The 25,582-nt window shown below is 38.4% G+C and overlaps 1 protein-coding gene across 2 annotated transcripts; it reads left to right on the top strand.

Annotated features, from left to right (window-relative positions):
- Positions 1-1,418: 1,418 nt before the first annotated feature.
- Positions 1,419-25,582, top strand: LOC118780747 (ubiquitin carboxyl-terminal hydrolase 7-like). 2 transcript variants are annotated; one of them, XM_036533419.1, is made up of 31 exons: positions 1,419-2,282; positions 8,053-8,157; positions 9,080-9,278; positions 9,474-9,612; positions 10,151-10,239; positions 11,973-12,081; positions 12,183-12,313; positions 12,416-12,470; positions 13,215-13,295; positions 13,393-13,483; positions 15,066-15,148; positions 15,476-15,585; positions 15,851-16,007; positions 18,171-18,315; positions 18,503-18,633; positions 19,245-19,379; positions 19,576-19,677; positions 19,941-20,046; positions 20,316-20,408; positions 20,507-20,574; positions 21,412-21,512; positions 21,606-21,759; positions 22,074-22,141; positions 22,233-22,341; positions 22,466-22,543; positions 22,824-22,924; positions 23,616-23,715; positions 23,903-24,022; positions 24,109-24,180; positions 24,296-24,386; positions 24,506-25,582. In XM_036533419.1, exons 1-31 carry the CDS (start codon positions 2,201-2,203, stop codon positions 24,610-24,612), a joined length of 3,312 nt encoding a protein of 1,103 aa, XP_036389312.1. In that variant the 5' UTR covers positions 1,419-2,200; the 3' UTR covers positions 24,613-25,582. The 2 variants fall into 2 exon arrangements, with proteins under 2 accessions (XP_036389312.1, XP_036389320.1); XM_036533427.1 differs by lacking the exon at positions 1,419-2,282 and adding an exon at positions 3,210-3,305.

The following is a 25,582-nucleotide window of genomic DNA, read 5'->3' as shown; positions in this document are numbered from 1 at the left end:
AGTATGGATCTTTCAAGCTACCATAGTATTGAAAGGATACTAGCACATGCATGTCTCATTCTCACCTCCAGCAAGAAAATCTGTTCTTCACCCCCATCATAATACCCAGGGTTTTGCATGACTAGTTCAGAAATATACTTACTTCCCACTTCTATGTGTTGTTTCCACCTGTTGACCTATTCACAATGTCACAAAAGGATAACATACATCTCCACACAATAAATCATCCCTCAGCTCCCAGTATGCATGACGAACTTTGACTTAACTTTCTTGTTCAAAACTACATTGAGACAAGCCAAATAAAAGAATATGTCATTCCATGTTGTAGATAATAGCTGATATTAGACTGATATTGATCTCTCCCACAATTATTTGCATCACATGCAGCACAGATTCCATACTAGTTTCGGGTTTCATGGATTTGAGAATGGAGGTCACTCTGGTAAATGTCTGCTGGTAGACAGTCTGCTAACTGACAAAATGTAAATGTGAACGTCATACGGAATTGACGAAGTTCAGATGAACAAGAATCTTCTACTTCCCTCACTACATCAGCCACCTCTTTTCTCCTCGCATCTCTTCTGTATCGAGGAAGAGACGCAATGACTCACCACTAATGTATTGGGACCTTCTGTACAAGTAGACATGAAACCAGGCTTCTGGGCACGGCTAAATTCTCATGACAACATTATCGTCCTGTCTGAGCCAGGCATCTTATGCACTGCTACTGGACAAGCGGGGATTTTAAGATGTTCGATAGTCGGCGCTATTTCGCCAAATGTTTCAAATCAAAACGACAACCATAAGCGTATGGAATGCTGCTTTAAATTTACGTATTTTAAATGATGCATTATGAAAAGTATTTAAACGTTTAAAACGCAAATATAATTTAATATCGTTATCAGTAAAAACTGTTTTTGTTCATTTTGGAGGCGTTTGGCATCCCAATTGCCTCTTCTGAGCAGTCACCACCACTGTTAAGATAATATTCAAGTCAAGACAATAAACAAGCTAATTTTGAACAGGACTAAACATACATATCTCAGGGGATACTCTACTGATTTACCTATATCCACTCATGTCCTTTCTTTTCTTTTGTAGCCACGTGTGGGATACAAGTGAGTATGAATGTAGGCATGTCATCCACACCGTAATAAAAGGCATCGCTAGCTGGTTACTGTAAGGATAATTGCAAAATGCAACAAGTTTCCAACTACCTCTATTAAAAATTATCTCACAATCCCTCGAAGGGATTGTTAAGTAACTGTTATTTTTATGTTTATAACAAATGTAGGCCAACTGAGTGCTATTCACATTCCTTGACTGTGCAAGCGCTAGCTGGCTGGATAGCTAGTTCTCTAACTACCTCGATGCGGATGTGACATGTCAAAGTCAGCGTCGCCATTTTGAGTGTTGGACTCAACGAGCAGGGGAAAGGGACATGGCCTGGAGTAGCCTGATGCTAACAGCGAAGCGGTTCAACATATGAAACACCAGTATAAATTTATTCGCTAGAAAATGGATGTGGAAATTTTATATAAGGAAAGTATAATAGGTTCGAAGATATATGACCCAAACGTTCTAAACTAACACGATTCCATATTTGAATGGATACATTTTATTCGCTGTCCTCCTGAAGAGGGACTGTCGGAGAGGCAAACAGACTGGAAATACTGCATGGAAATTGTGTTTACAGTTGCATTACCAGTGATATCGAAATGAAAGCACATGAGCTTGGCACACGTAACGTTAGTTTATAAACAAGACATTTGTTTCTCTGGCCGCAGGTTTTGGTGAGAATAGCTAGTTAGTTGGTTATATCTCACCTTCTGCCCCATTTCGTGGGGGGGAGCTAGTCTGATTTTCCTAACGGGTTTCCCTCCTTGAGTCATTTTCATCCCCCCAACGTCAGCGACTAATACCCCCTCAAGTAGCCGAGATTGGGCGAATAGCGAGCAAATACGTCCGCGTTTCTCTGCCTGCTCCCCCACCGATCTCCTTTCCACAATCCCCAGCACCAAGAGCTGGAAAGGTCGTGGTAGCTGCAGAACAGGCCCAGCCGCAAAGGCTCGACCTGTCTTCCCCTCCGCCTTCCCAAACGCCCCATAACCTTTCTCGGACTGGAATCCATTCGGAACCAGCATCGAGAAAGGTTGAGGGGAACGAAGACCACAGGTATCACAGCACAACTGCTGCCAAAATGAACCACCACCACACTCCGCAGCAGCAGCAGAAAGCCGGCGAGCAACAGCTTAGCGAGCCCGAGGATATGGAGATGGAAGGTAACGGTAATGTGGGGCCTCACGTACAATTTTTTGAAACTGTTGGCAGTTAAGGAAACCATAGACACCAAACTAATTTGCTGATAGAGATTACTTACCTACGTAACTGGTTAATTTTACGACACCACTTTAAATTACAGTCTAAGTAGTTATCTCACTAGCTAGCTAAGTTACTGTAGTGTTACTGTTAGCTAACTGCTAATCGACATTTTCAGTGCTCATGCAAATATATTTTAGAGGGACTCATCCCCATTAATTATTGTTACTGGTAACTTGACGTTAGTCATTCGGATATTTTATCTTGATCAGGTTAACTCTGGAAGTGTTGTGTGGTTAATGGCTAGTGTTTCAGCTTTCTACCGTTTCACGTTTAGTCTGTCTAACATTAGCTAACGTCAACTGAGTACTTCTCTAGTCTAACCTTACTTTCATTCGCCTTGTGCTGTTCGATTGTACATTTTACGATTGAATTTAGCAAGTCCATATTTTTAAAATGATTAGCTAATACTGCTGTCTTAGCTATTGAGAGAGCTATGCTATGCGTTAACGTTAGCGACCTAACATGTTTTGCAGCAGAAATTCGCTCCCCCGCACCGTGAAGCATGAACATGAGATGAAAAGCGCAACGAAAATGCATAATCTTATATGGTAGTTATATGTTGATCTCATTTGTATTTAACGACTTGCGATCTGAGTAAATGAGAACTGACTACGATTTCAGTAACTTGCATAGCTGAGTAGCTAATGTAGCTTGCTTGCCATCAAATTAGTTAGCTAATGTTAGCCAAATTAGCTTGTAAGCCTGTCGGGCCAGCTAACTTAAAAGCTAAAAGTTGGGCCAAACGAATTAGATCAGGGACCTGGAGAATATTAGCTACATAACGTTGCCTAACGTTATCAAGACAAAGTTTTTGCACTTGTGTAATAAGCTAATTCGCATATTCTAGTGTGATGGGCTGGTGATGAGCAGTTTGTTTGGTCTTGACTCAACTGTAAGCTTGCTAACGGCAGATACTGAAAAAGGTAAGACATTATTTCCTAGCTATAATTTCATTTCACAAAACAGTAAATCGGGTTCAGCAAGATAGTCTTTTGCTGACTAGCTACATGTTTAGAAATGGATACTCCATTTCGCAACAAATTAATAGAAACCCTGCTGGGTAGAAACTAATTTAATTTGGCAACGTAGATAAAAGTTTAACGTTATTAATGTTACAAGATTTTAGGTTCGTATGCTGGATTAATAACATGCAAGTTATTATGTAAACTGATGGACATGCTGATGAACTCCAGAAGCAGGGATTTTTGCCATGATCTTGAAGATTCTAATATGCAAGATTATACTAGTCGATCCAAGAGATGCAAGTATAATGTTTACATTTACATTTAGGTCATTTGGCAGACGCTTTTATCCAAAGCGACTTACAAGTGAGGAATGTTTATATTGAACATTGGAAGAAAGTTTGTGTGCATCGTAGAGGTGCAACGGCGGCATGTTGAGCTTGTGCTTACTAAAGCGAGGGATTTGCTTCATAGGAAGAAACGCAAGGGACATCAAGGTCGCGCCATGTAAAACTGTATTTTTATTTGCGTCTTTATGCCTATACGCACACCTTCGGTTTTGCTATGCATGTAATTGTGATAAGTTTCTTTTTCAAACGAGGTAAAAGCAGCTAGTGTGCAATTCATGCAGCTCATACAGGGGCGGCTACCAGGGGAGGGGAGGCGCACAAGATTCATTTCAGTATTTGCTCTTTACAGTTACTAGAAGGCTGTAAAAGGCCTAAGTTATTGAGTCTTGATTTAATGCCATTTTGGAAAATAATGTCAGTTTGAGTTACAGCTAAGTGAAAACACCCCTGTGCTGTGCATAAGTGTATGCCATGGGTTCATTTTTCAGAATGCTCATAAGATTGTGTGCCATGGCTATAACAGCATCAATGAAAATATTACAATAACAGCGTACTTTACCTCTGGTGGGGGTATTATACAGTGGTTTAAAGAAAATATAACTCAGACCAATTCTAGATTTGCATCAATGCATATGGAGACCAAATCAACATGCTGACTGTCCCTGGGGACTTCATTTAGTTGCTGTCATGATATAAGAATCAATCACTCCATTTGAACAGCACTACAGTTGTGCTCTTTGGTCAGATGTTACCTTGCAACTCCTTCTGATAAAAACATGCTGAGTGGCACAAGAGTGGGATATTAGATCTAATTAGTTTATGTTTCTGATATTGAATTTATTGTTGTAAATTTCAATGATATATTGTCACCATTTTGACATTTTGTAAAAAGCGTTACTAAATGTGCGTTAATTTTGAAAGATGTACAGTCTGAGAGTAAAAATAAACTGTGTTCAGAATAATTATGTAAGAACTAGGGATGCTAAGGGCTTTATTTGGTATGGTCATCATGGAGTTGTAATGTCTGAAATCAGTAACATGTTTTCTTGTTGACATTATCAGTCAAAATCTAAATTCATGCTGTTGTAAAGGCACACAGGGAATTTGGGAATTATAGCTAGATAGTTAGGTGTCACATGTTGTTGTTGACGTGTAATCCTCTTGGGAAATTGAGGTCAGACTACCATGCAAGGTTTGAGCACTGGCAGCTCAGATGATTTCAAAGCGCTGTTTCCCTTAACTGTTACTGCACTTGTTAGAGTTGCTGTCTCTTAACTTTGGCTGCACATCTTGCAGCATTTATCCCAGGTATAGGGAGGTTGTGTGACTCATTGCTCGTCAGTGATGCCAGTTGTGCGTTGCCCTTGGCGAAGGGTAGGACTTTCGTTCAGTAACGATGTAACGGATGCCCAGTAACAGTTCCTATGCAGATATGTGGTATGCTTTCTTGTTTTTAACAACCAAACGTGTGTGTGTGCGTGTGTGTGTGTGTGTGCGTGTGTGTGTGTGTGTGCACGTGTGCATGCGTGCGTGCACGTGCACCTGCTTTGAGAGTAGTTGCTGGATATAAAAGTTTTTAATTAGTTGTTATGGATAGCAAGCCAGGCTTCCGTCTTCCTCTGGCCGGCCTCTAATCTACTTTGTGCATCCAAGCTGTGCCCAGGCAACAAGCACTGGTCAGCAGAATAGAGCTGTCTTGTGAATAATTCTGAATCCAGTTGTACTTAATGAGGTAGCTGCTGAAATGGTTTTCTAGTGTTGTAAATACTGCAAACTGGGATAGTTGCAGACTTTGCAAATGGGTGAGAACTACCACTATATATATTTATTTAATAAATATATTTAATTTATTTATTACTAGGGATGCACAATGATATCAGCACGACATTGGTATCGGCCGATAAAAACTTAAGAAGAACTTAATTATCGGAAATTTCATCAATATGAAAAATTTCTGCCGATGTGCCTGGCTGATAAGGTGACACGTTAACTATGCGCACGCGATGATGCCAAATGTTTATTATGAGCACCAGCAACAAGCTTCAACATGTAAGCTGTATGGAAGTACTGTATTTCAAAGTATCTGAAACAAATAACAAAATTGCTATTTGCAATGCTTGTAAAGCACCAGTGATGCGAGGAGGGGTAAAATATATAGCTACGTTTCTAGCTGTGTGCTGCTAAGCTTTTCTCTGCTTCTGGAGGGGCATGAGACCACAGCTCCGTGAGGAGAGAATGCGATTTGAAATGAAACAAGACAGCCCACAATCGCCGAGCTCTTGCTTTGGGACTCGAACGGAGGGCCCAATGGTTTTGACCAACCCCCTAGCTAGGTTTCTCACCCAGGGAGGATACTAGCTGAGTGCTGCTAAGCTTCTGTTTGCTTCTGGAAGGGTGTGAGACCGTTGTTTTCATTTGGCAGCTCGGTAAGTAGAGAATGCGATGGGAAATAAAACAAGACAGCCCGCGATTGCCAAGCTCGTGCTTTGGGACTCAAGCGGAGGTCCTAATGGTTTCGACCGACCCCTAGCTAAGTTTCTCACCCTGGGAGAATGCTAGCTGTGTGCTGCTAAGCTTTTTTCTGCTTCAGGAGGGGGCGTGAGAAAAATTTTAAACAACGCGGGTCAGGAAGTAGAGACGGCAATGGGAAATAAAACGAGACAACCCGCGATCGCCTAGTTCCTTTGGGACTCGAACAGATGGCGTAATTTTTGTGTTTGTACACTTACACAACAACACAGGACAGCGAGTAGCGTTTTCTGTAACTTTATTGTGTCTCTGCTCATTCAAAATAAATATCGATAATATCGCTCCATAAGGAGAGAATGCGATGGGAAATAAGACAGACAATATCGGTATCGGCATTGGCAGTCGGCCAAAATGAGTTTGAAAACATCGGCAAAAACAATATCGAATATCGGTAAAAATCCAATATCGTACATCCCAAATTTTTACTAATTTTAGTATTACTAGTGAGGATAATGTTACTGTACAACTAGTAATGAATGTTGAACTTAATTTTAGTATAATTTTTTAGATAGCAGTAACGGTGAGGCGCCATTGACTGCATTTGCAATGTTGAAAAAGCTTCCGTCAATATATTAAAAATTCCCAATATCTGATGTTATCGGCTATCAGCCCAACCACAGCAGTGTCAACACAACACACTCTTGGAATTTAATATGGTACAGGGAATTTATTTAATAAACAGTGCATTCAGGCACTTTCCTTTGTGGATAATGTGGGTCTCCCTGCTCCAGTTGGGAAATGGGAAAGTTTGTTTTCACACACAAAAAATGGACTGTCAGATATGAAGTTATTTTTGTGTCTTTTTAACGCAAACATAAAAGACAGTTTTGAGAGCAAATTTCTCGCGCTGCAATCAAAAATCAAGTCTGTCTTTTTTGCGCCACAAAAAGTTTTGATTGCAAGTCAAAAGGTTTTGCTTGTGGGTCAAAAGGTTTTATGAGTCAAAAAGTTTTGGTTGTAAGTTGAACTGGACGTAATGGGCGGGTACAACGCTGATGGATGAGAGAAGAGGTTCTGTTGGTGGGTTTGACCTGGATTGACAGCTTACCCATAGATATAAAAACGTAGATACCTCATTGGCCATTGCTGTATGTCAGTGCTATGCATCTGCGTAGTGACCATATCCAAGCGGTCAAGATCCGCTAGTAAACAAATACAGTGTGTATTGAGAGATGCAGACTTCTCTACACAATTGACTGTAACTCGCCTAATTCTGAACTGATTTTCATGAAATTTGGTTTGGAAATTTGGAACATTTGGAACAATTTGGAATATGATACAGGTTACTTATTGGAATTAAATTCATTTACTGGGGGCAGGTCTAATCAGCACTATGCCAAAACATTAAATTTCTGAATAGCCACCACTTCCTCTGGGACATGCAGGCTCTAATCTATGAAAAGGCAACATCAAGTGTAAATTATTTAGAATTTTATGCTTGCGTTAAAAAGACACAAAAATAACTTCATAGTCAGACAGCAGTGATTCAGTGCTACAGGTATCGGATCCTTTCTGTATAGTCCAGGATGTACAGCTACATTCCACAAAAGAGTCCATTTTCATATTTCCGTCTTTTCACAGCAAGCTGTTAATAATGGGTGCAGTGGCCATATCACTGGATGATTTGGCTATGTCCTTAAAATGAAGCTGGATGAAGAATCAGGGATATTTTTTAAACAAAAAACTTAATTGAGGTTTGGGACAGTATCCTTAGTGTTTTGTTATTCATCATGTGGCATTGATCACAGAGACAGACCCAGCAAAGCCCTAGTGACCACACTGACTAGTGTTGTAAAAATACAACTGGTGTTTTATATATTTTGTCATAGCTGGAGACACAGATGATCCTCCAAGAATCACTCAGAATCCGGTCATCAATGGGAATGTAGCAATGACTGATGGACACAGCAATACAGAGGAAGACATGGAGGATGGTAAGGCTGGATTTCACAGTTGGCTGTCAGCTGGAACAGTATTAAAAAGACAATTTGCATGATGGGCCCTAGCACTGTTTTTCATTTTATGAGATATGCCAGGAATGCAAAGCTTACCTTTTGCCATTATACTGAAGATCTTCTGCAGGGGTTTCAAAGTGAACACTGTACCGCTTGAATGACTTTCTGTCAACATGTCAGAGTGGTTTTAAATTGTCTTAATTTGGTGGCAAACTGCCTTTTGGAAGAGCATGTTTGTCCAAATTTTCAGAACCCGAAGCAGAAAAAAACACTAATGATCTTTAATTTTGTATTTTTTATAATATACATTGAACATCTGACTTAAGGTCTTTTTCTAGGACTATTTAAATGTTTACTCAAATTTTTTATTAATTCATATAAGTACACTTGTTTTTAATTAGTCATGTCGAAAATTGTTTGACAGCCTGACACAGCTCCTCAGGCAGTATCCTTACAGCAAGTGCAACAATATTGGACAAAGTTATAACAGCAGTGGAACAAAACAACCCTTTTTGTTACTTCCTGAAATATGGGTGATTAACATTGATATTATTTTTGTCTACCCAAGCTTCAAATAATACTCTGACATTTGATTTTAACATTATGCAGAGACACTGTTGATGTTACATTAAATCTTTTGTGGTCCACTAAATCAGTGGTGTTTGATATTTGTTGACTATTCATACAGTTTTTTTTAGAATAAGCATTTTAATGTTTAAGGATTACCTTTGTGTTTATACTTCCTTTAAGATGATCTATGCACTGTTATATGCAAAGCACATTTCAGAGGAATCTGTTATTTTACTGTCACCTGTAGAATTCACTTATTTTTATCGAAGTGATTGCTACAGCAAACCTTTTTACCAAATGTTTAAATTGTCCTTTTGTTTTGGTTGTTCAGACACCAGTTGGCGGTCCGAAGCTACTTTTCGCTTTGTGGTAGAGCGCTTCAGCAGGTTGAGTGAATCTGTTCTCAGCCCACCCTGTTTTGTGAGGAACTTGCCCTGGAAGATCATGGTGATGCCTCGGTTCTACCCAGACAGGCCCCACCAGAAGAGTGTGGGTTTCTTCCTACAGTGCAATGCAGAGTCTGACTCCACGTAAGACCTTTTTGTTGGTATTGAAAATCAAAGCTGTGTCTATGTAATAGAGATCAGTAAGCTGGTACTTAGATAGACAGGGGTTTATGTTAACTGTTATTGTAAGCTGGTACTTAGATAGACAGGGGTTTATGTTAGCTGTTATTGTGTTAACTCTGTTAACTCATCTATTTTTTTAATCTATTTTACTTGCAGGTCATGGTCGTGTCATGCCCAAGCAATGCTGAAAATAATAAACTATAAAGATGATGAAAAATCCTTCAGTCGTAGGATCAGCCACCTTTTCTTTCACAAGGAAAATGATTGGGGCTTTTCCAACTTCATGTCTTGGACTGTAAGTGTTAGTCTTATTTCTGAATGTATGAACTTGCGCATATACATGTATATGTTTGATGGAGTCAGCATGTAGCATATATAACATTTCAGTCAAGCTGACGACTAAATGGAATGGTCTTCCTGGTTTGTCATGTTGAAAGTTGAAACCAATTTATTTTTTGAGCCTCCAGCACAAAGTTTTTAAGATGACAAAACTACAGCTGTTCTAGAAGCTTCATCATCAGGAAAAGATCTTGATTTAACAGATTTTCACTGGACTTCCCTTTGTCAGTGGCAAGGCTTTTAGGATGCTTTTCTCAGTCTGCAAGTTTCAGTCTCCTTGTTTGAGAGCATCAGCGGTTTTTAAAGATGTAGTCAAATGCACACACTCATAACCCACTTAGGGATGTAGAATTCATTTTCTTGGCACATTTTTGCTTGTTTCTCACTTACTGCCATGACTTTAATCCCCTGTGTCAGTCCGACAGGTAGCCTTTGGATTAATTTTGACAGGCTTTCTGCGCGGAACTTTTGAAATATCTTCTTGCCGATTTCAGGATGTGACAGATCCAGAGAGAGGGTTTATAGAAGATGACAAAGTGTCCTTTGAAGTCTATGTTCAGGCTGATGCCCCACATGGAGTGGCGTGAGTAATTCATGCAATCTTCACACCTTATACGCTTGAAGCAGGTTCACACTGATTGCAGTGAAACCCAGTACAGTTGTACATCTACAGTTTTAGGAGAGGTTTTAGCCCCAGAGAGTTTTAAGACTCCACTCTACATCAGCACAACTGATGGCTGGTGTAAAATAAATAGATGCCATCACAATTTTCAAGGAACCCATTTATAGATAACTCCCACTGTTCCACTCAGATTACATGACAAGGAATAAGGTTGTTTGCTCAGTGCTATGTACTAAATTAAAAATTAGCGATACATAATTTTGGCAAGGATGCTAGGTCAAGCTATGAAATGTACACATTGCATAGTCAAAACTTGCAGAACTTGGCACATGGTGCAAATTGAACACTGTTGATTAGTAAACCATTTCTGGCTAACTATGCGTGAAAGTATAAATGTTTAGAACCTAAGCTAGTCGGCAGTTATTATTACTATCATGCTTCTGTAACTACCTGTCTTGCTTAGATACAAGCTAGAAAAGTAGTTACAGAAGCAAGGTATTAATAATAACAATGGTAACAACCCACACAGCAAGTTTGTCATGCAGCTGGAGTAAGATCATTATTGACTACGTTTACATGGACAGCAGTAATCTAACTATTGACCTTATTCTGAATAAGACAATATTCTGATTAAGGTGTTTACATGAGTTGCTTTTAGAACATTCCTTTCATGTTCCCATTTTACATGTTATAGAGCATAGATCGATTAATGGCACACATCTATTGCGTTCCCATGTCACACTGTCTGACGTTCCCTCCAGAATTTCACGTAGGCTAGGCTATCAACATACAGTTCGTTATGGTACCATACGCTGTTTTGGGTGTTTCATTTTTAATTTTACGGAAGCTTCAAGTGCAGTTACTTATTTGTCAAGCCGTATGTGCAAATGGACGACGGCATCGTCTCTGGCCATGCTCTCGTTTGCCGTCAAACGGTTGACCACTGCCGTGTGTGTATGTGTCCTGTAGCAAAATGCAGCAAAAACTTCCACAGGACATTAATAGTGTGATTAAGGTGTGTACATGTCTTCGATAATGCGACTAAAATAGGAATACTCCACTTGCCTTAATTTGATTAGTGTTTACTTCGAGTATAACCTTAACCGGATTAAGGTAATCAGAAATCGCTGTTTACATGGTAGTTTCTTAATCAGAGTATTGTCTTAATCGGGTTAATATCGGAATTTTGTTGTCCATGTAAACGTACTGATTGATTTTTTTTCTCTCTAAGGTACTTGTATTATCTGCAGCTTTTTGGAAATGGCTCTTCGTTCATTTAACTCTAGACTGGTACTGTTGCCAAGTGCTCTGAATCTTGATGGGAAAGACGCTGCTTTTCATCAACCCTCTCTTATAAATCCACTTGGAGCAATCTATTCAGAAGGGCTAGTGGAATGCTTTTGAAACCACACCAGACTGGGTTTAATTGGGTTGAATTTTCACACTGAAGCTGTAATCTGGGGATTCCCTGTTCAGTTGTATTCCTAACTTTAATTTTCCTGTAGTGTGAATGGTACGTCCGATTCTTTCAATTAACCGTCCATCTAGTAACTGTTGCCTTGCATGCTATCTGTGTGTCAGGCCTGCATCCTTAAACAGCACTTCAGTCTGTTGGCAACCTTTACGCAAAAAATACTATTTCATGTAGCCAGTAAGGTCAGTTTGAATCAGTTGTATATGATTGTTTGTTGCAGGTGGGATTCCAAGAAACACACTGGCTATGTTGGGTTGAAAAACCAAGGAGCCACATGCTACATGAACAGTTTACTGCAGACACTATTCTTCACGAATCAGCTAAGGCGGGTGAGTGCATTGTATAGTGTAGCAAAAAAAAAAAAAAAGAGTATCGGCAGTTTATGAGTGTGAGAAATTTTAATTCCCTTTGCCTTATTCTACTGTTTCAGGCAGTGTATATGATGCCAACTGAAGGAGATGACTCCTCCAAAAGCGTGCCCCTTGCTCTGCAGAGGGTGTTCTATGAGCTTCAACACAGTGACAAGCCTGTAGGTACAAAGAAGTTGACAAAATCTTTTGGGTAAGTAATTTAATTGTGAAATATGGATTTCTCATGCTGCTATTTTGTCTGTGTTGCTTCTGGATTTGAAGATGATTTTCAAACGTCTGGTTCTTTTAAAAGGTGGGAAACACTGGACAGTTTTATGCAACATGATGTGCAGGAGCTCTGTAGGGTGGTGAGTATTGATTATTTCCACAAGACCTGGTCAATGTACTGCAATGTTATTGCAACCAAGAAAAGGCATGGATCATGCATGGACAGTTACATCATATGTCACTCTCTGAGGTTGTACTTGTGAATGTGGTTGCATCAAGATTGAGTTTTATGTAATGTAAAGTGGATTTAATGGAGCATATTGCTCTGCTCAGAGTAAAAGTCTAAACTAACACTTATGTCTATGCATGCTCGTACGTGTGCCTGTATATTAGGGCTGGGAGATTAATAAAATTTTATTTTCAATTACGATTTTGGCTTCCAGCGATTATGAAAACAAGATAATCGAGTTAACCCTTTTGCACATACGGTCATACTGGTGTGATTTGCCGTTTAGTGCGTACGCTAAAACTGGTGCGATTAGAACACTTGATTGGAAAAATTCTAGCTAATTTTAGCTTTGAGGAAACGGCAATTAACCTTAAAAACTTAAATACAGCAAAGGCTAACTGAAAACTATGAAAAGCTTAATAACGGCAATGAAAACATAACAAGCCATGTTTAAAAAGACAAGTTTTTTTTTTTAAAGTTCATTAAATGCATGATGTTTCCAAAGTCAATGAGTAATCGTGTTAAATAATCGTGATCTCAATATTGATCAAACTAATCGTGATTATGATTTTTGCCATAAGCGAGCAGCCCCACTGTATATATGAGATGCTGAAATTGTCATATTTGTCATATTAGCCATATGTGTGTGTTTTAGCTTCTTGACAATGTTGAGAATAAGATGAAAGGCACTTGCGTGGAAGGCACCATCCCTAAATTGTTCAGGGGGAAGATGGTGGTAAGTTAAATTTTGTTTGCATATATTTTTATATACCTGTACATATTTTTAATGAGCTATTTGTTTCTCAAGTTGTATAAATGTTATTTTGTTGCAGTCCTATATCCAGTGTAAGCATGTAGACTATAGATCTGAGAGAATAGAAGATTACTACGACATCCAGCTCAGTATAAAGGGAAAGAAAAACAGTAAGTATAATTGTGGCACATTATTTTCCCTTTACTGTTACTAGTTCATTTCATTATGTATTCACAGCATTCACAACTTGCCCGCTGTGCAGAACATCTCCTCACCTTTCTTCCATTCAGATAATTTTTTTTGCTCTGTTTGCACACTTAAGTCTTATATTTAAACCAATGTTTACCAAATATTTAGGAAACCATTTTCAAAGTTGTGTTTTCTGTGTTACACATTTGTGTTTTAATCTAATTTGAACGCTGGAATCCACGATGTAATTGAGAAATTAAGTGAAATTTGAAGAATATTTAAGGGTTATTAAGAGTCCAGGTTTCCCAAAGTGTGGTGTGCGCACCCCTGGGGCTGCCTCTCGGGGTGCTCAAGAAAAAAAAATTGTAATGGCGGAAATTAAAAATAAACTGTTTGAAGTGGGGGTGTTTTTTAGTTTGTGTGCATTATATAAATATAGCGGCTATGTAATCATTAGAGTCTAAAATGTCGTTGCCTGTTAACCGTTTATGCACCTGCCAACCTTCGTGTGGAGTTATCCAACTTTCTAACCATTGTCTGTTATTACCGGTAGCTAGCCTAGCCTGTGGCTAACTAAGTATTAGCGTATGTGCAAACATGTACAACTGGTTAAAATCGGGAGAACTGCCGTGCAAAAACGTTGTTCAGCTATTGGATTCAGATATCTATAATGAGGGAGGAGATAGAAGAAGGGATCGGAAACCAGAGAAAGGGAGGGAATGGGACAGGGAGAAATGGTGCGGGAACAGGAGGAGAGTGAGGAGAGAGACTGGGGGAAAAAAAAACTTAAATTTTTCCTCTTTTCCTTAAAACAACATATGTTTCTGTATGGCCCAAGTTTCCTCGCTGCCCTCATACATTCTCTTTGTTCCACGGCTCATGCCGTGCATGACTTTCTAGGAGTTTGTTGAAATATTGTTGCAGTGCTCAATGTCAAGCGCATTTTGTTGCGTTCTCTCTTAATCGAATTTGTTAGCCTTCGAGCGTTCTAATGATTATAAATAGCGATAAATCATTTTGATGTATTATTAAAATTGATGCAAATATTTAATGTCACTGTAAATCTGTCGCTGCGTATGGCCTAACCCTCTTCTCGCCCTCAAAAATTCTTTGTTGTGCGGCTTTTTTTTTGTTTGTTTGCTATTTTTTTTAAACATTGTTGATCGGTTTCATATGAATGTCGAGCGTGTTTTGTTGCGATCTCTTTCAATCGAAATTGTTAGCCTACGAGTGTTCTAATGATGATAAATAGTGATAAATTATGCGTCAACTTGGTCAGGATGTAGAAGGGGGTGCGTGACCTAAAATGTTTGGGAACCGCTGTACTAAGTAATACAAGTGCGCTTTTAACTGCACATTATTTCAAAGTAGATAAAAGTATTATGCAGTATTGTATGATAGCTGTGATTGAGTAACAATATCAGTATAATATTTAGAAGGCAAATCATAAAAAAGACTTTCCTTTTATATAAATTCTGAAGGGTATTGGAAGCTTTAGTTGTAAATGAAAATCATGTACTCTTTGTCAGCGATGACGACTAAGTAGCTGTATCTTCTCTACAGTTTTTGAGTCCTTCAAAGATTACATAGCTGTGGAACAGCTGGATGGGGATAACAAATATGATGCTGGAGAGCATGGCTTGCAGGTGAGGCTGCATACCTTGTGAAGCAAAGTTTTCGATTTTGGTAAAGGCTTTGTTTTCGAATAGAAAACATATTTAAAAATGCATGCACAATATGTGGAAACAGTTGATGGGCTCAGAAAGGGATAAAGTGTGACACATTAATGCATTTGCGGTATTAAATTGGACATGTCAGTTGACACATGTGTAAGTGCTGCTTTTGAAGTGTGTACCATGTACTGATGATATGCTGTGAGAGAAGTAACTGTTGTGTAACTTGTGGCATGACAGGGTTAAATAAAGATTGAGATTGCTTGTAGAAATTCATTTGTCAACATCTGTCTTTAACAGGAAGCTGAAAAGGGGGTGAAATTCCTGACATTTCCGCCAGTTCTGCACTTGCAGCTCATGAGATTCATGTATGACCCTCAGACAGACCAAAACATTAAGATCAATGACAGGTAATAATTTGAGGGTTTTATCCATTTCAGAATATTTAAGTCGACATTCAGAGTGAGCATGCGTTGTCATGACTGGCTTTCCATAGCAGCAAGAAAAATACTGTGAATGAAAATGTTTTGTAGACATTTTAAATGTGAGGGAATTGTCCTTAAATCCGCTGCATCTTCTTAGTGATTTTCTTAATTAAATATATTTGATAAATTTGTCAGTTCAGTTAAGAGAGTATAGCATAACCTGCTCTTATTTTGTGTGTGTGTCTCTCAGATTTGAGTTTCCTGAGCAGTTACCTCTCGATGAGTTTCTGCAGAAGCCAGATGTGAAGGACCCTGCAAACTACATCCTCCATGCAGTGTTGGTTCATAGTGGGGATAACCATGGCGGCCACTACGTTGTTTATCTGAACCCCAAAGGAGATGGCAAAGTAAGTGTCAGTGAGTCAGTAGTGAGGTTTTTGTTATTTTTTGGTCACATTTACCTAAGTTAGGATCTGCTTAGCAATTGTGCAGTGGAAGACTTCCTGTCTGAAATCAGAAATATCTTGCATCTGATAACATGGAAGAATTTCCATAGTCTGGTCAGATTTTCAAAGTAATCAGAATATTGTCCAAATATTTTTATACTATAGTTCGGTTAGTGCTTTCTAACTCTTCTGGGAATTTGTGGCCTACTTCATGCTCACCCCTTCCGTTCTTGGATATGTCTTTGTCCTCATTGTCATGTGCATCAAAGTATGGGGGTCTGCTTGTGTTTGCTCTTGACCCCAGCACTCCAGGGCCTTTTCTGGCTCTCTTGGGCTTCTCAACACTTCTGAACTGGTCTCAAGGCAGAACATCCACCTCTTGCAGCTTTATGGCTTTACACCTTTCACTTACTAATGGTCCTGAATTCAGTGTCCAACATCATGCTACAATAAAATTTCATTTTTGAAGAGCTGCTTTTATTTGGTGGCTCATTCTGATTTCATTGAATTGAAAAACCTTTTTCATACTAAGGCTTTTAAACAATTGCTTGTTGCCCTATATGCAATAAATTTTTTATTGAATGTACACTGAAAGATATGGAATACAGATATTTCTGTATTCTCGCTGGCCACATTCTCCTGTTATTAGATGGCTGTGTCTTTGCCACTACGGTCATTCATACGTTTACATACAGACAATATGATGCAAAAACTGAAGTGTAAATCATGCACAAATTTCCTTTTGTGTTTCTCAAAGATACAAAAGAAGTGTACTCTCATTAATGATGCATTACATTCTAATGATAGTTGCACTACCAGTGACTCGTCATAGTTTTTGGAAGTGTGTAAAATTGTCTATGGAAGTACTTATCAAACTGAAAAGTACAACTTTACATGGGTTACCTGCTGCTTTGTTGATTCTTTTCAGAGGTCAAAGGAAACATTTTTCTATTTGGTTACATACCGTGGAGAACTGCTAGCAGCTTCAGTAGTGAAGGCTAAGGTGGATTAGCACTTACAGACACTTTGTACTGTCATCTTTTTAGTACAGGAACTTAAATTACTGTGGTGTTGTAAAGGAATTAAGGTTGTCTCTTTTTACGTTTTGTAAATATGATTTATGATTCTTATGCGATTTTAAAAAATTACCAATTTTTTAAATGGCTTATGGGGTGGCCAAACTGAGCGTTATGGTAATGCCTGTACAATATTTATTTTTCCAGTTATGAAAATACATGCTTTTTGTATGTTCAGATCATTGTAAACATCTGAAGAATCAATTTCTGTGAATACCTAATGACATGAAAGTATTCCTAATTTCAGCTGTCTCATCTAATGAACTGGCAGTGATGTGTACAATGAAAAATGCTCATGATATACAACGCAGTGCATTGTATCCAAGTTGGCCACAGCCAGTTTTTCATTGGTAGTTAAATAGAGTATGTGAACAGTATTCTTTTGATTCTTATGGGCCAAACTTTCAGGGCCACTCAGACTAGTGTTATTAGCATGTGGGTTGGATAAAAAAAAATAAATGAAACTTTATTTTATTTTGTCTTTTGAAGACACATTTTACATTTTAAATGGGATGTCTGCATTTCTGTTGGTTTGAAGATTTCAAGACTTTGAAGTGGTTTTGCACATGTGTAAACATAAGTATGTCTAGAGTCACTGTACTAATCCCAGTCAACCTGTATATAAGTTAGTTACTTTGATGTTTCTTGAATATAATACTATAATATCAGTATAAAAAATCCCAGAAAAATACTTCCATTTTCAACACTATTGTTTCTAGATATTAATCGAAATCACTTGCCGCTACGGTTTTGTTGGTCATTGTTCCTCTGCCTGTTTTTATATGAATGCATGCATATTCATTTAATTTGAATTCTTATGTGAGTAATATATTCCTAGCTTTATTTTAATATATTTAGCTTCTGTTTCTTGTTGAAGTTGTGAGGATGTCTTGTGTATTATAAGTCACTTTGGGTAAAGGCATCTGTTAAATGATAAGGATAATTATTATTACAGCGAAAATAAAGATGATGATGATGATGATAATAATGGTTATAATGATAACAGTGGCAGGTGAATGAAGGCCAACTTTTTTCCCCTTTGTTTCAGTGGTGCAAATTTGATGATGATGTTGTGTCCAGATGTACTAAAGAAGAGGCAATTGAACACAACTATGGCGGGCATGATGATGACTTATCTGTGCGTCACTGTACAAACGCATACATGTTGGTGTACATTAGAGAATCCAAACTCAGTAAGCAACTCGATATTATTCCACATTACCGATAATTTTAGTTCAAGTGTTTGTTCTCTTTTTTTTTTTGTAAAGTTTGACATGTTTGCTCATTTGAGAGAACTGGAGTCATTTTACTATGTTGGTCTGGATGTTGTACTGACATGCAAAGTGTAAAATCAACAGTGCGCATAACTTTTCTCTGAAGGTGAGGTGTTGCAGCCTGTCACAGACCTTGACATCCCGCAGCAGCTGGTGGAACGCCTCCAGGAAGAAAAAAGGGTGGAAGCCCAGAAGAGAAAGGAGCGCCAGGAGGCTCACCTGTACATGCAAGTACAGGTAGGTACAGTTCATATTACATTACATTATTGGTATTTGGCAGACACTCCTAACCTGGAACTGATGCAAATGCTCTGGATTTTACAGTGTTATCCATTTATACAGCTGGATATTATTGAGGCAGTTGTGGGTTAAGTACCTTGCCCAAGGGTACAGTAGCAGTGCCCACAGTGAGAAATTGAACTGGCAGCCTTTCGGGTTACGAGTCCTACTCCTTAACCACTATGCTGCTGTCCAGTAGTCGGGTGGTTTAATATCTGACATAAGCAGATTAAATGTTTTAGGCAGTGTAAGTGTAAAAGTTCATTTTGTGAAGGATCTTGAAGTAATTAAATGGAAAATATTACAGCTAGGGCACACATTAATACTTGTTACATATGTCCCCTTCCTGATGTCACCAGCAGAGGACACTGTTTACAACATCAGCAGATCTTCATCGTAGCTTTCGGTTAACCCTTCAACGGTTTAACTGGAACATAGGTTGAAAATCTTTAAAAAAAAGGTTCATTTTGTGTGTAGTTATGAGAGACCCATTGCATGTTAACATGAAGATGAGATTTTCCTGACTTATTTGTAAAACTGTCATTCTCTTGTGGATTGTGATACATCAGATAGTAACAGAAGACCAGTTCTGTGGACACCAGGGCAATGACATGTATGACGAGGAGAAAGTGAAGTACACAGTGTTCAAGTATCTGAAGAACTCCACACTTGCAGAGTTTGTCCAAAACCTCTCACAGACAATGGTAAGCTCCTTATCGCTTATTTTATTCAAACTGAAACTGAAAGTTTTTAAAGCAATATTTTTTCTGGTTTGCTCATTGTCTAATAATTGACAAATATTAATCTGATTAGTTAATTGTAAAATTGCCATGTGAAGCTGGACTTAAGAATAAGCTCGACTAAAGAAGTTTTAGCTTGTTTTCTATTCATGTGCTACAGGGTTTCCCACAGGATCAGATCCGGTTGTGGCCAATGCAGGCAAGAAGCAATGGTACAAAGAGGCCAGCAATGATGGATTTTGAAGCTGACAGCAACAAGTCTGTAAGTATGTGATGTAAAGTACATTTAAATAATTTAATGTTTGCTTATGGCAAAATGAACATGTGGATGAACTAATGTGCAAATTTATATAAGCCTGTCCTTCCTAGTATGTGTACTTGTAAATGAATCATATTGAGGTTCTTCACAAGCTTCAGAGCTTGCAGGTCTCCCAGACATTTCTGATGATATTGGTCTGATGCAGGTAATAAGACAGCATAACTAGTGCTTCTTTCAAAGGTTACATGTTGCTGTTTTCCCAATAGATGATTGACTTGAGTGACAATGAAAACCCATGGACGATATTTCTGGAAACTGTGGATCCAGAGATGGCTGCCAGTGGTGTGACATTACCCAAGTTTGACAAAGACCGTGAGTGTCTACAGATACACATAACTGTTAGTATCATTGGCATTTACAGCAGAAAGTGAATTATGTGAGATGTATTGATATTAATGTTTTTGGCGCTCTGATAGTGCTTGAAAGAGGCTTGTTTCAATGCTGATTGACGTCTTTTTATTCAAATTTTAACAGGGATTCATAATGCCCAGGTCTCTGCATTGATTTGATATCATTGATCTTGAAATTGATTTCACCACTGCCACTGGCAAACCTCTAATAGAATTTTTTTTTTTTCTCAGATGATGTGATGTTGTTCTTGAAGATGTATGATCCCAAGTCAAGAAGCTTAAATTATTGTGGACATATCTACACACCTATATCCTGTAAAATAAGTAAGCAAATATATTTGTTCTCAGTTCCCAGATTCATATTTAATGTTGTCTCTTTAGAATAAATTTGATTAACTGTGTTACTATTTTATGTGAAATAGGAGACTTGCTGCCAGTCATGTGTGAAAGAGCAGGATTCCAGCAAGGAACTAGCCTTATCCTCTATGAGGTAAATTTTGCATGGATGCTTGGGTCTTCTGGAATCAGTTATTATTGCTGCATTTGACATCCAGTATGTCAATGTCAAGAAAAAATGGCAAATTTAACTACTTATTAAATTTGCATTAAATTAAAGAGGTGATTGTGGAGCCGTGAAATATGCTATTTGTTGTTCCTTGTAGTTTCATGTATTTGCTAAAATAGGAAATTAGATACCGTATTTAATCAGTTGAATAATAATATCTGGGCAGTTGCTTCCAATCCCCGGCCAGACATTATCCCAGACTCCACAGACCTTCTGCTTGTTTCTAGCTTTATACTTTCTACAGTCTTCTCTTAGATTTGATATGCACATTTCTTCATACTATTTATTTTTGTTTAAAAATAAAAATTGATGCATTGGAATTCTGTGTTTCTTAAAAAATTAGAAATGCCAGCACTAGCTATCCTGTAATTTGGCATATGATCCATTGTATATTGTGCGGAGTTGTATACCTTTTTGACATGATGATCTGTAGATTCCATTTTATGAGAATCTTCATTAATGTTAACTAACAGCATGGTAAGGCTATGTCTCATCTAGCTCCATCAGTCACGTTCAAGTTGGACTGAATTTGTTTTTTATAGACTCCAACAAAATTTTGTCAAGCTTACCAGCCCTGTTCTTTGATCAAGCATAATCTTCCTGTTATTAGAACTATGCTGATACTTTTTCTCAAACTTGAGCCGCTTGATTTCAGTTGGCTGTATGGCAATGCTAAAGCCAAAAATAAGTGTTTTCCTAGTGAAAAGCGAAAATGTGAAAATTTGCCCTTAAGCCTCACAGCCTTTTTGCTTTTTGTTTTAGGAAGTTAAACCGAATTTAACAGAGCGGATTCAAGACTATGACGTCTCCCTAGACAAAGCTCTTGATGAACTGATGGATGGGGACATAATAGTGTTTCAGAAGTAAGTATTTCAAAAGAAGATAATATAGAAACTGTAGACAAGTAAATGAGCATATGGTGACACTAATCCTTTTTTCCTCAATTCATTTTAAAGGGATGACCCTGAAAATGACACAAGTGAATTGCCAACTGCAAAAGACTACTTTAGAGACCTGTATCACCGTGTTGATGTGATCTTCTGTGACAAAACAATCCACAATGATCCAGGATTTGTGGTAACACTCTCAAATAGAATGAACTACTTCCAGGTATGATTTTTTTTTTATAATTGACAATGATTATATCTAGGTTTGTTGTGTTTACATATAATTGTTTTTTTTCCCAGTTTAGGTAGATGTGGATTCTCTTTTCAGGGTCCAGCTTTTATTTGAGTGTAGTAACTTATAGCCAGTCCCTGAGAAATAAGGAAAAATTGACATCAAATTAAGGCATAACCTCATGCCAGCTATCTGGCCCATGAAATGGTTTGTTTGTTTCACATTCTGTTGGAAATATCTGTTGAAGAGCCTTAAATATGTTTTTGTTAGTCAAGTGTGTCTCCTGAAGCTGGCCTTTCTTTCAGGTGGCGAAGACTGTTGCTCAGAGATTAAACACTGACCCAATGCTCCTACAGTTCTTCAAGTCCCAAGGGTATGTGCTCTTGAGGTACAACAGCAAACTGCATATGCCTCTTTTGACATCTAGTGTGTCTCAAATGTGGGCTTTTTTTGCCTCATGATAGGTACAGAGATGGACCAGGTAACCCTCTCAGGCACAACTACGAAGGCACTCTCCGAGACCTGCTGCAGTTCTTCAAGCCCAGGCAGCCTAAGAAACTGTACTATCAGCAGGTGTGAAATCTAGCAGCTGATAAGACAGTCGCTGCCCGAAATGTATTGTGTAATTGTTAGTCTTGTCTTTTGGATAAAACTGGAGTCTGGATATTGCTAATGAATTTAGCACATTCTCCTTCAGCTGAAGATGAAGATCACAGATTTTGAAAACAGAAGGAGTTTCAAGTCCGTATGGCTGAACAGTCAGTTTCGGGAAGAGGTAAAATAAAGCATAATAAGGCACTCTTATGTTGATTTAAGTAGCCTATAAAACCTATTGGAATTAACATTTTGAGAAGTGCAGTATTACTTCCAATTTGATGATCACCTATATAACCCAAGGAGTAGTGAATATAATTGAGTTCTGAACAGATCTCAAAGGCCTCAAGTGTATCAGAGCACACAAACTGCTTTAGTACCATACCAAAATCATGACTGCATCTTGGGTGGATCAAAAATTACATTGTCAAGCAGGGCTAATTTTTTTCTCTCCTCTGCAGGAGATAACATTATACCCCGATAAGCATGGCTGTGTCCGAGACCTGCTGGAAGAGTGTAAAAAGGCTGTCGAACTTTCTGACAAAGGGTCAGAAAAACTGAGGTAATGTCTGATTGCTGTTTACCTTAAAATCAGCTGTGTTGGAGCAGGGAGAGATCTAAAACATGCAAGACAAGGGGTTCTCCAGAAGTTTTGGAAATGCTGTCCTCGAGAAAACAATCAACCAAGATTGAGGTTTCCCATTTCTTTCACTCATGCTCTTTGATGTAAAGCAATCCGCTTTTAATCACAGAAATGACTTATTCCAGCCACCAAAATTGGCAAGAGGCATAGGGAAGCAGCATATTCCTCTCTGCTGAAAGAGAATTTGGAGGGAGCCCACCTCAGACTAGATATTTTCTTTTCTGGAAAGGTTTCCAGATATTTATTCCTCAAAGGTAATCAGAATCTAAGAGATATAAACATTTCCAGTTTATCAGTCCCTGCTAGGGTCTCTGCAATCCAGTGTAAGTTGTAGCAGTTGAGGCTAGTTAAGGCAAGTGACAGATCCTTTCTGGGTTCTAAATTCACTGCCCTGGCTCTGGCCATTATTTTGTACACATCTTGGATTCTGGCCACTTCCAACCAATAGACAGTATTTGGAAACCTCCCTGGGTTGTATCAAACCATCTGAGCTGAATTTTTTCAGACATGTAAAATGATGGATTGAGAAGAATGCTTGTAAATGGTTTTGTACCGAAAGAAATGTTTTGCATTCCTTACCCCTTCCCATATGTGTGTATTTCCTCTGCAGGCTGCTAGAAATTGTAAGCTACAAAATAATCGGGGTCCACCAAGAAGATGAATTACTAGAATGTTTATCTCCTGCAGCAAGTCGGACATTCAGAATAGAGGTTTGTTGTCCACACCTTGCAAGATTAACTGACATATGAATGTTTCATTAATGTTTTCTGTTTTTTATGTGTGACTGTGCATAGAAGCTGCAAGGAACAGTTAAATGGTTTTTTATACCCTTAATACTTTTTATACTTTAAATACTTACTTATAAATTTATACTTTATATGTTACTCTTCATTTTAGGAAATTCCTCTGGACCAGGTAGACCTTGACAAGGAGATTGAGATGCTGATCCCTGTTGCACATTTCCACAAGGAAGTCTTTGGGACCTTTGGTATCCCATTTTTGCTGAAAATCCGCCAGGTATTTCCCCCTTTCTGTATAAACTTAAGAGGTAAGTCACCTTGTTGAGCTGCTAAAATGTTCTGGTTGTATTTTCCGTGTTGTAGGGTGAGCCCTTCAGGGAGGTCATGAGGAGAATCCAGGTCATGCTTGACATCCAGGAAAAGGAGTTTGAAAAGGTGACAGTTAATTTCCCAGCTGTTCCTGGGTAACTGCATTATGGGTGCTCCAGTTAGAATGTCTGGTTTATTAAGTGGATGAGTCATGACATTTTTTAAACCATTTCTCTTTTAGTTTAAATTTGCAATTGTGATGATGGGTCGGCATCAGTACATCAACGAAGATGACTATGAAGTAAATCTGAAAGACTTTGAGCCTCAGCCAGGTATGCTATTTTGTATATTTTCGGCCTGATTTGGTGTGTTTCCTTCCAATTTGTTGCTTTTATATTCGTAATGTAAACAACGCTGCATTTCTCCTAATATTTCTTCTCAACTTCCACAGGAAATATGTCACACCCTAGGCCATGGTTAGGGCTTGACCATTTCAACAAAGCTCCAAAGAGAAGCCGCTGCACATACCTGGAAAAAGCAATCAAGATCCACAACTGACATTTCTGACCTAACCGGCTAAGAGTAAAGACTTCACCAAAAGAGTTTTGTGCACCACTTTTAACAGCTGCAGAATCTGGGTACAAAGAAATGTGTGGAATCCTCAGCAAAAAGGATTTAGCTGCTGATGCTTTTTTTGTTGAAGGCTGTTTAATTTGACTACTGTATCTAATTTCATTGTTGGTTTGAAAGAGAACATTGGCTTTTATCATATTGAGGACCATATGAACTGAAGCTATTTTGTGTTTGTTTTTAATAGTTAATGGCAAGAAAGCTGCTGCATATAGGGATGGGGAGGTGAATGAAAATTTATCATTTGCAGTGGTGTTCAGCCCTTGACATAGATGGCTGGTTGCCATTTTTGATCTTTTAGTGCAACTACAGTTAAAAGTTTGAGAATATATTTTCTGCAAATTCTGTACAAAAAAATTGCATCAATTAATGTGTACATCTTTCCGCACGTTAGCACTTCGGATTTTACATTTTTCTCTTATTAAAAGGAATCTTTGGGTTCAGTTTTGATTTCTTCCCCTTACCACCTCTCATTTTGCCGTGGGTTTGACACAGCTGACACAGTGATGGCTTCAGTGACTTGGGAGGTTAAGCCGTGTGATAGCAAGGAGCTGTAAGCAGTAGTTGACTCTTGAGGGTAGAAACTAGCAGAAATGCAGCCCTTTAGCCCAGGAATGCTCACTAGCATATAGTAAGCTATTGCCTTTGTAAATAAAACTTGAATTGTATATTCATGAATATGTAAAAATGCAAAATGTTGGATACAGATCAATTCAGATGTTCATATTCTTTATGTAGTTTTCAGTCCCTGACTTTCCATAAGTTTCCTTATTTTAACCATTCGCTACACACCCCGGCTACTTTGAGTGCAGTATAAAGATGACCTCTACAGATCTTCAGTTTTCCCCAGTTTCCCCCATGTTGCACCAGTGTACATTCTCCTGTATATTGACCTTTT

Source organism: Megalops cyprinoides, chromosome 1 (genome assembly GCF_013368585.1).
Source record: "Megalops cyprinoides isolate fMegCyp1 chromosome 1, fMegCyp1.pri, whole genome shotgun sequence".
Lineage (NCBI taxonomy): Eukaryota > Metazoa > Chordata > Actinopteri > Elopiformes > Megalopidae > Megalops > Megalops cyprinoides.
The sequence above is the reverse complement of the archived record's forward strand: the minus strand, read 5'-3'. Positions and strand labels throughout refer to the sequence as shown.

Bases quoted from the DNA above. Each gene is read 5' to 3' on its own strand.
- LOC118780747 (XM_036533419.1), top strand. From the start codon at position 2,201: ATGAACCACCACCACACTCCGCAGCAGCAGCAGAAAGCCGGCGAGCAA. The intron at 13,296-13,392 runs GTAAGTTAAATT...ATTTTGTTGCAG, and splicing joins TGTTCAGGGGGAAGATGGTG to TCCTATATCCAGTGTAAGCA. The intron at 13,484-15,065 runs GTAAGTATAATT...TCTTCTCTACAG, and splicing joins TATAAAGGGAAAGAAAAACA to TTTTTGAGTCCTTCAAAGAT.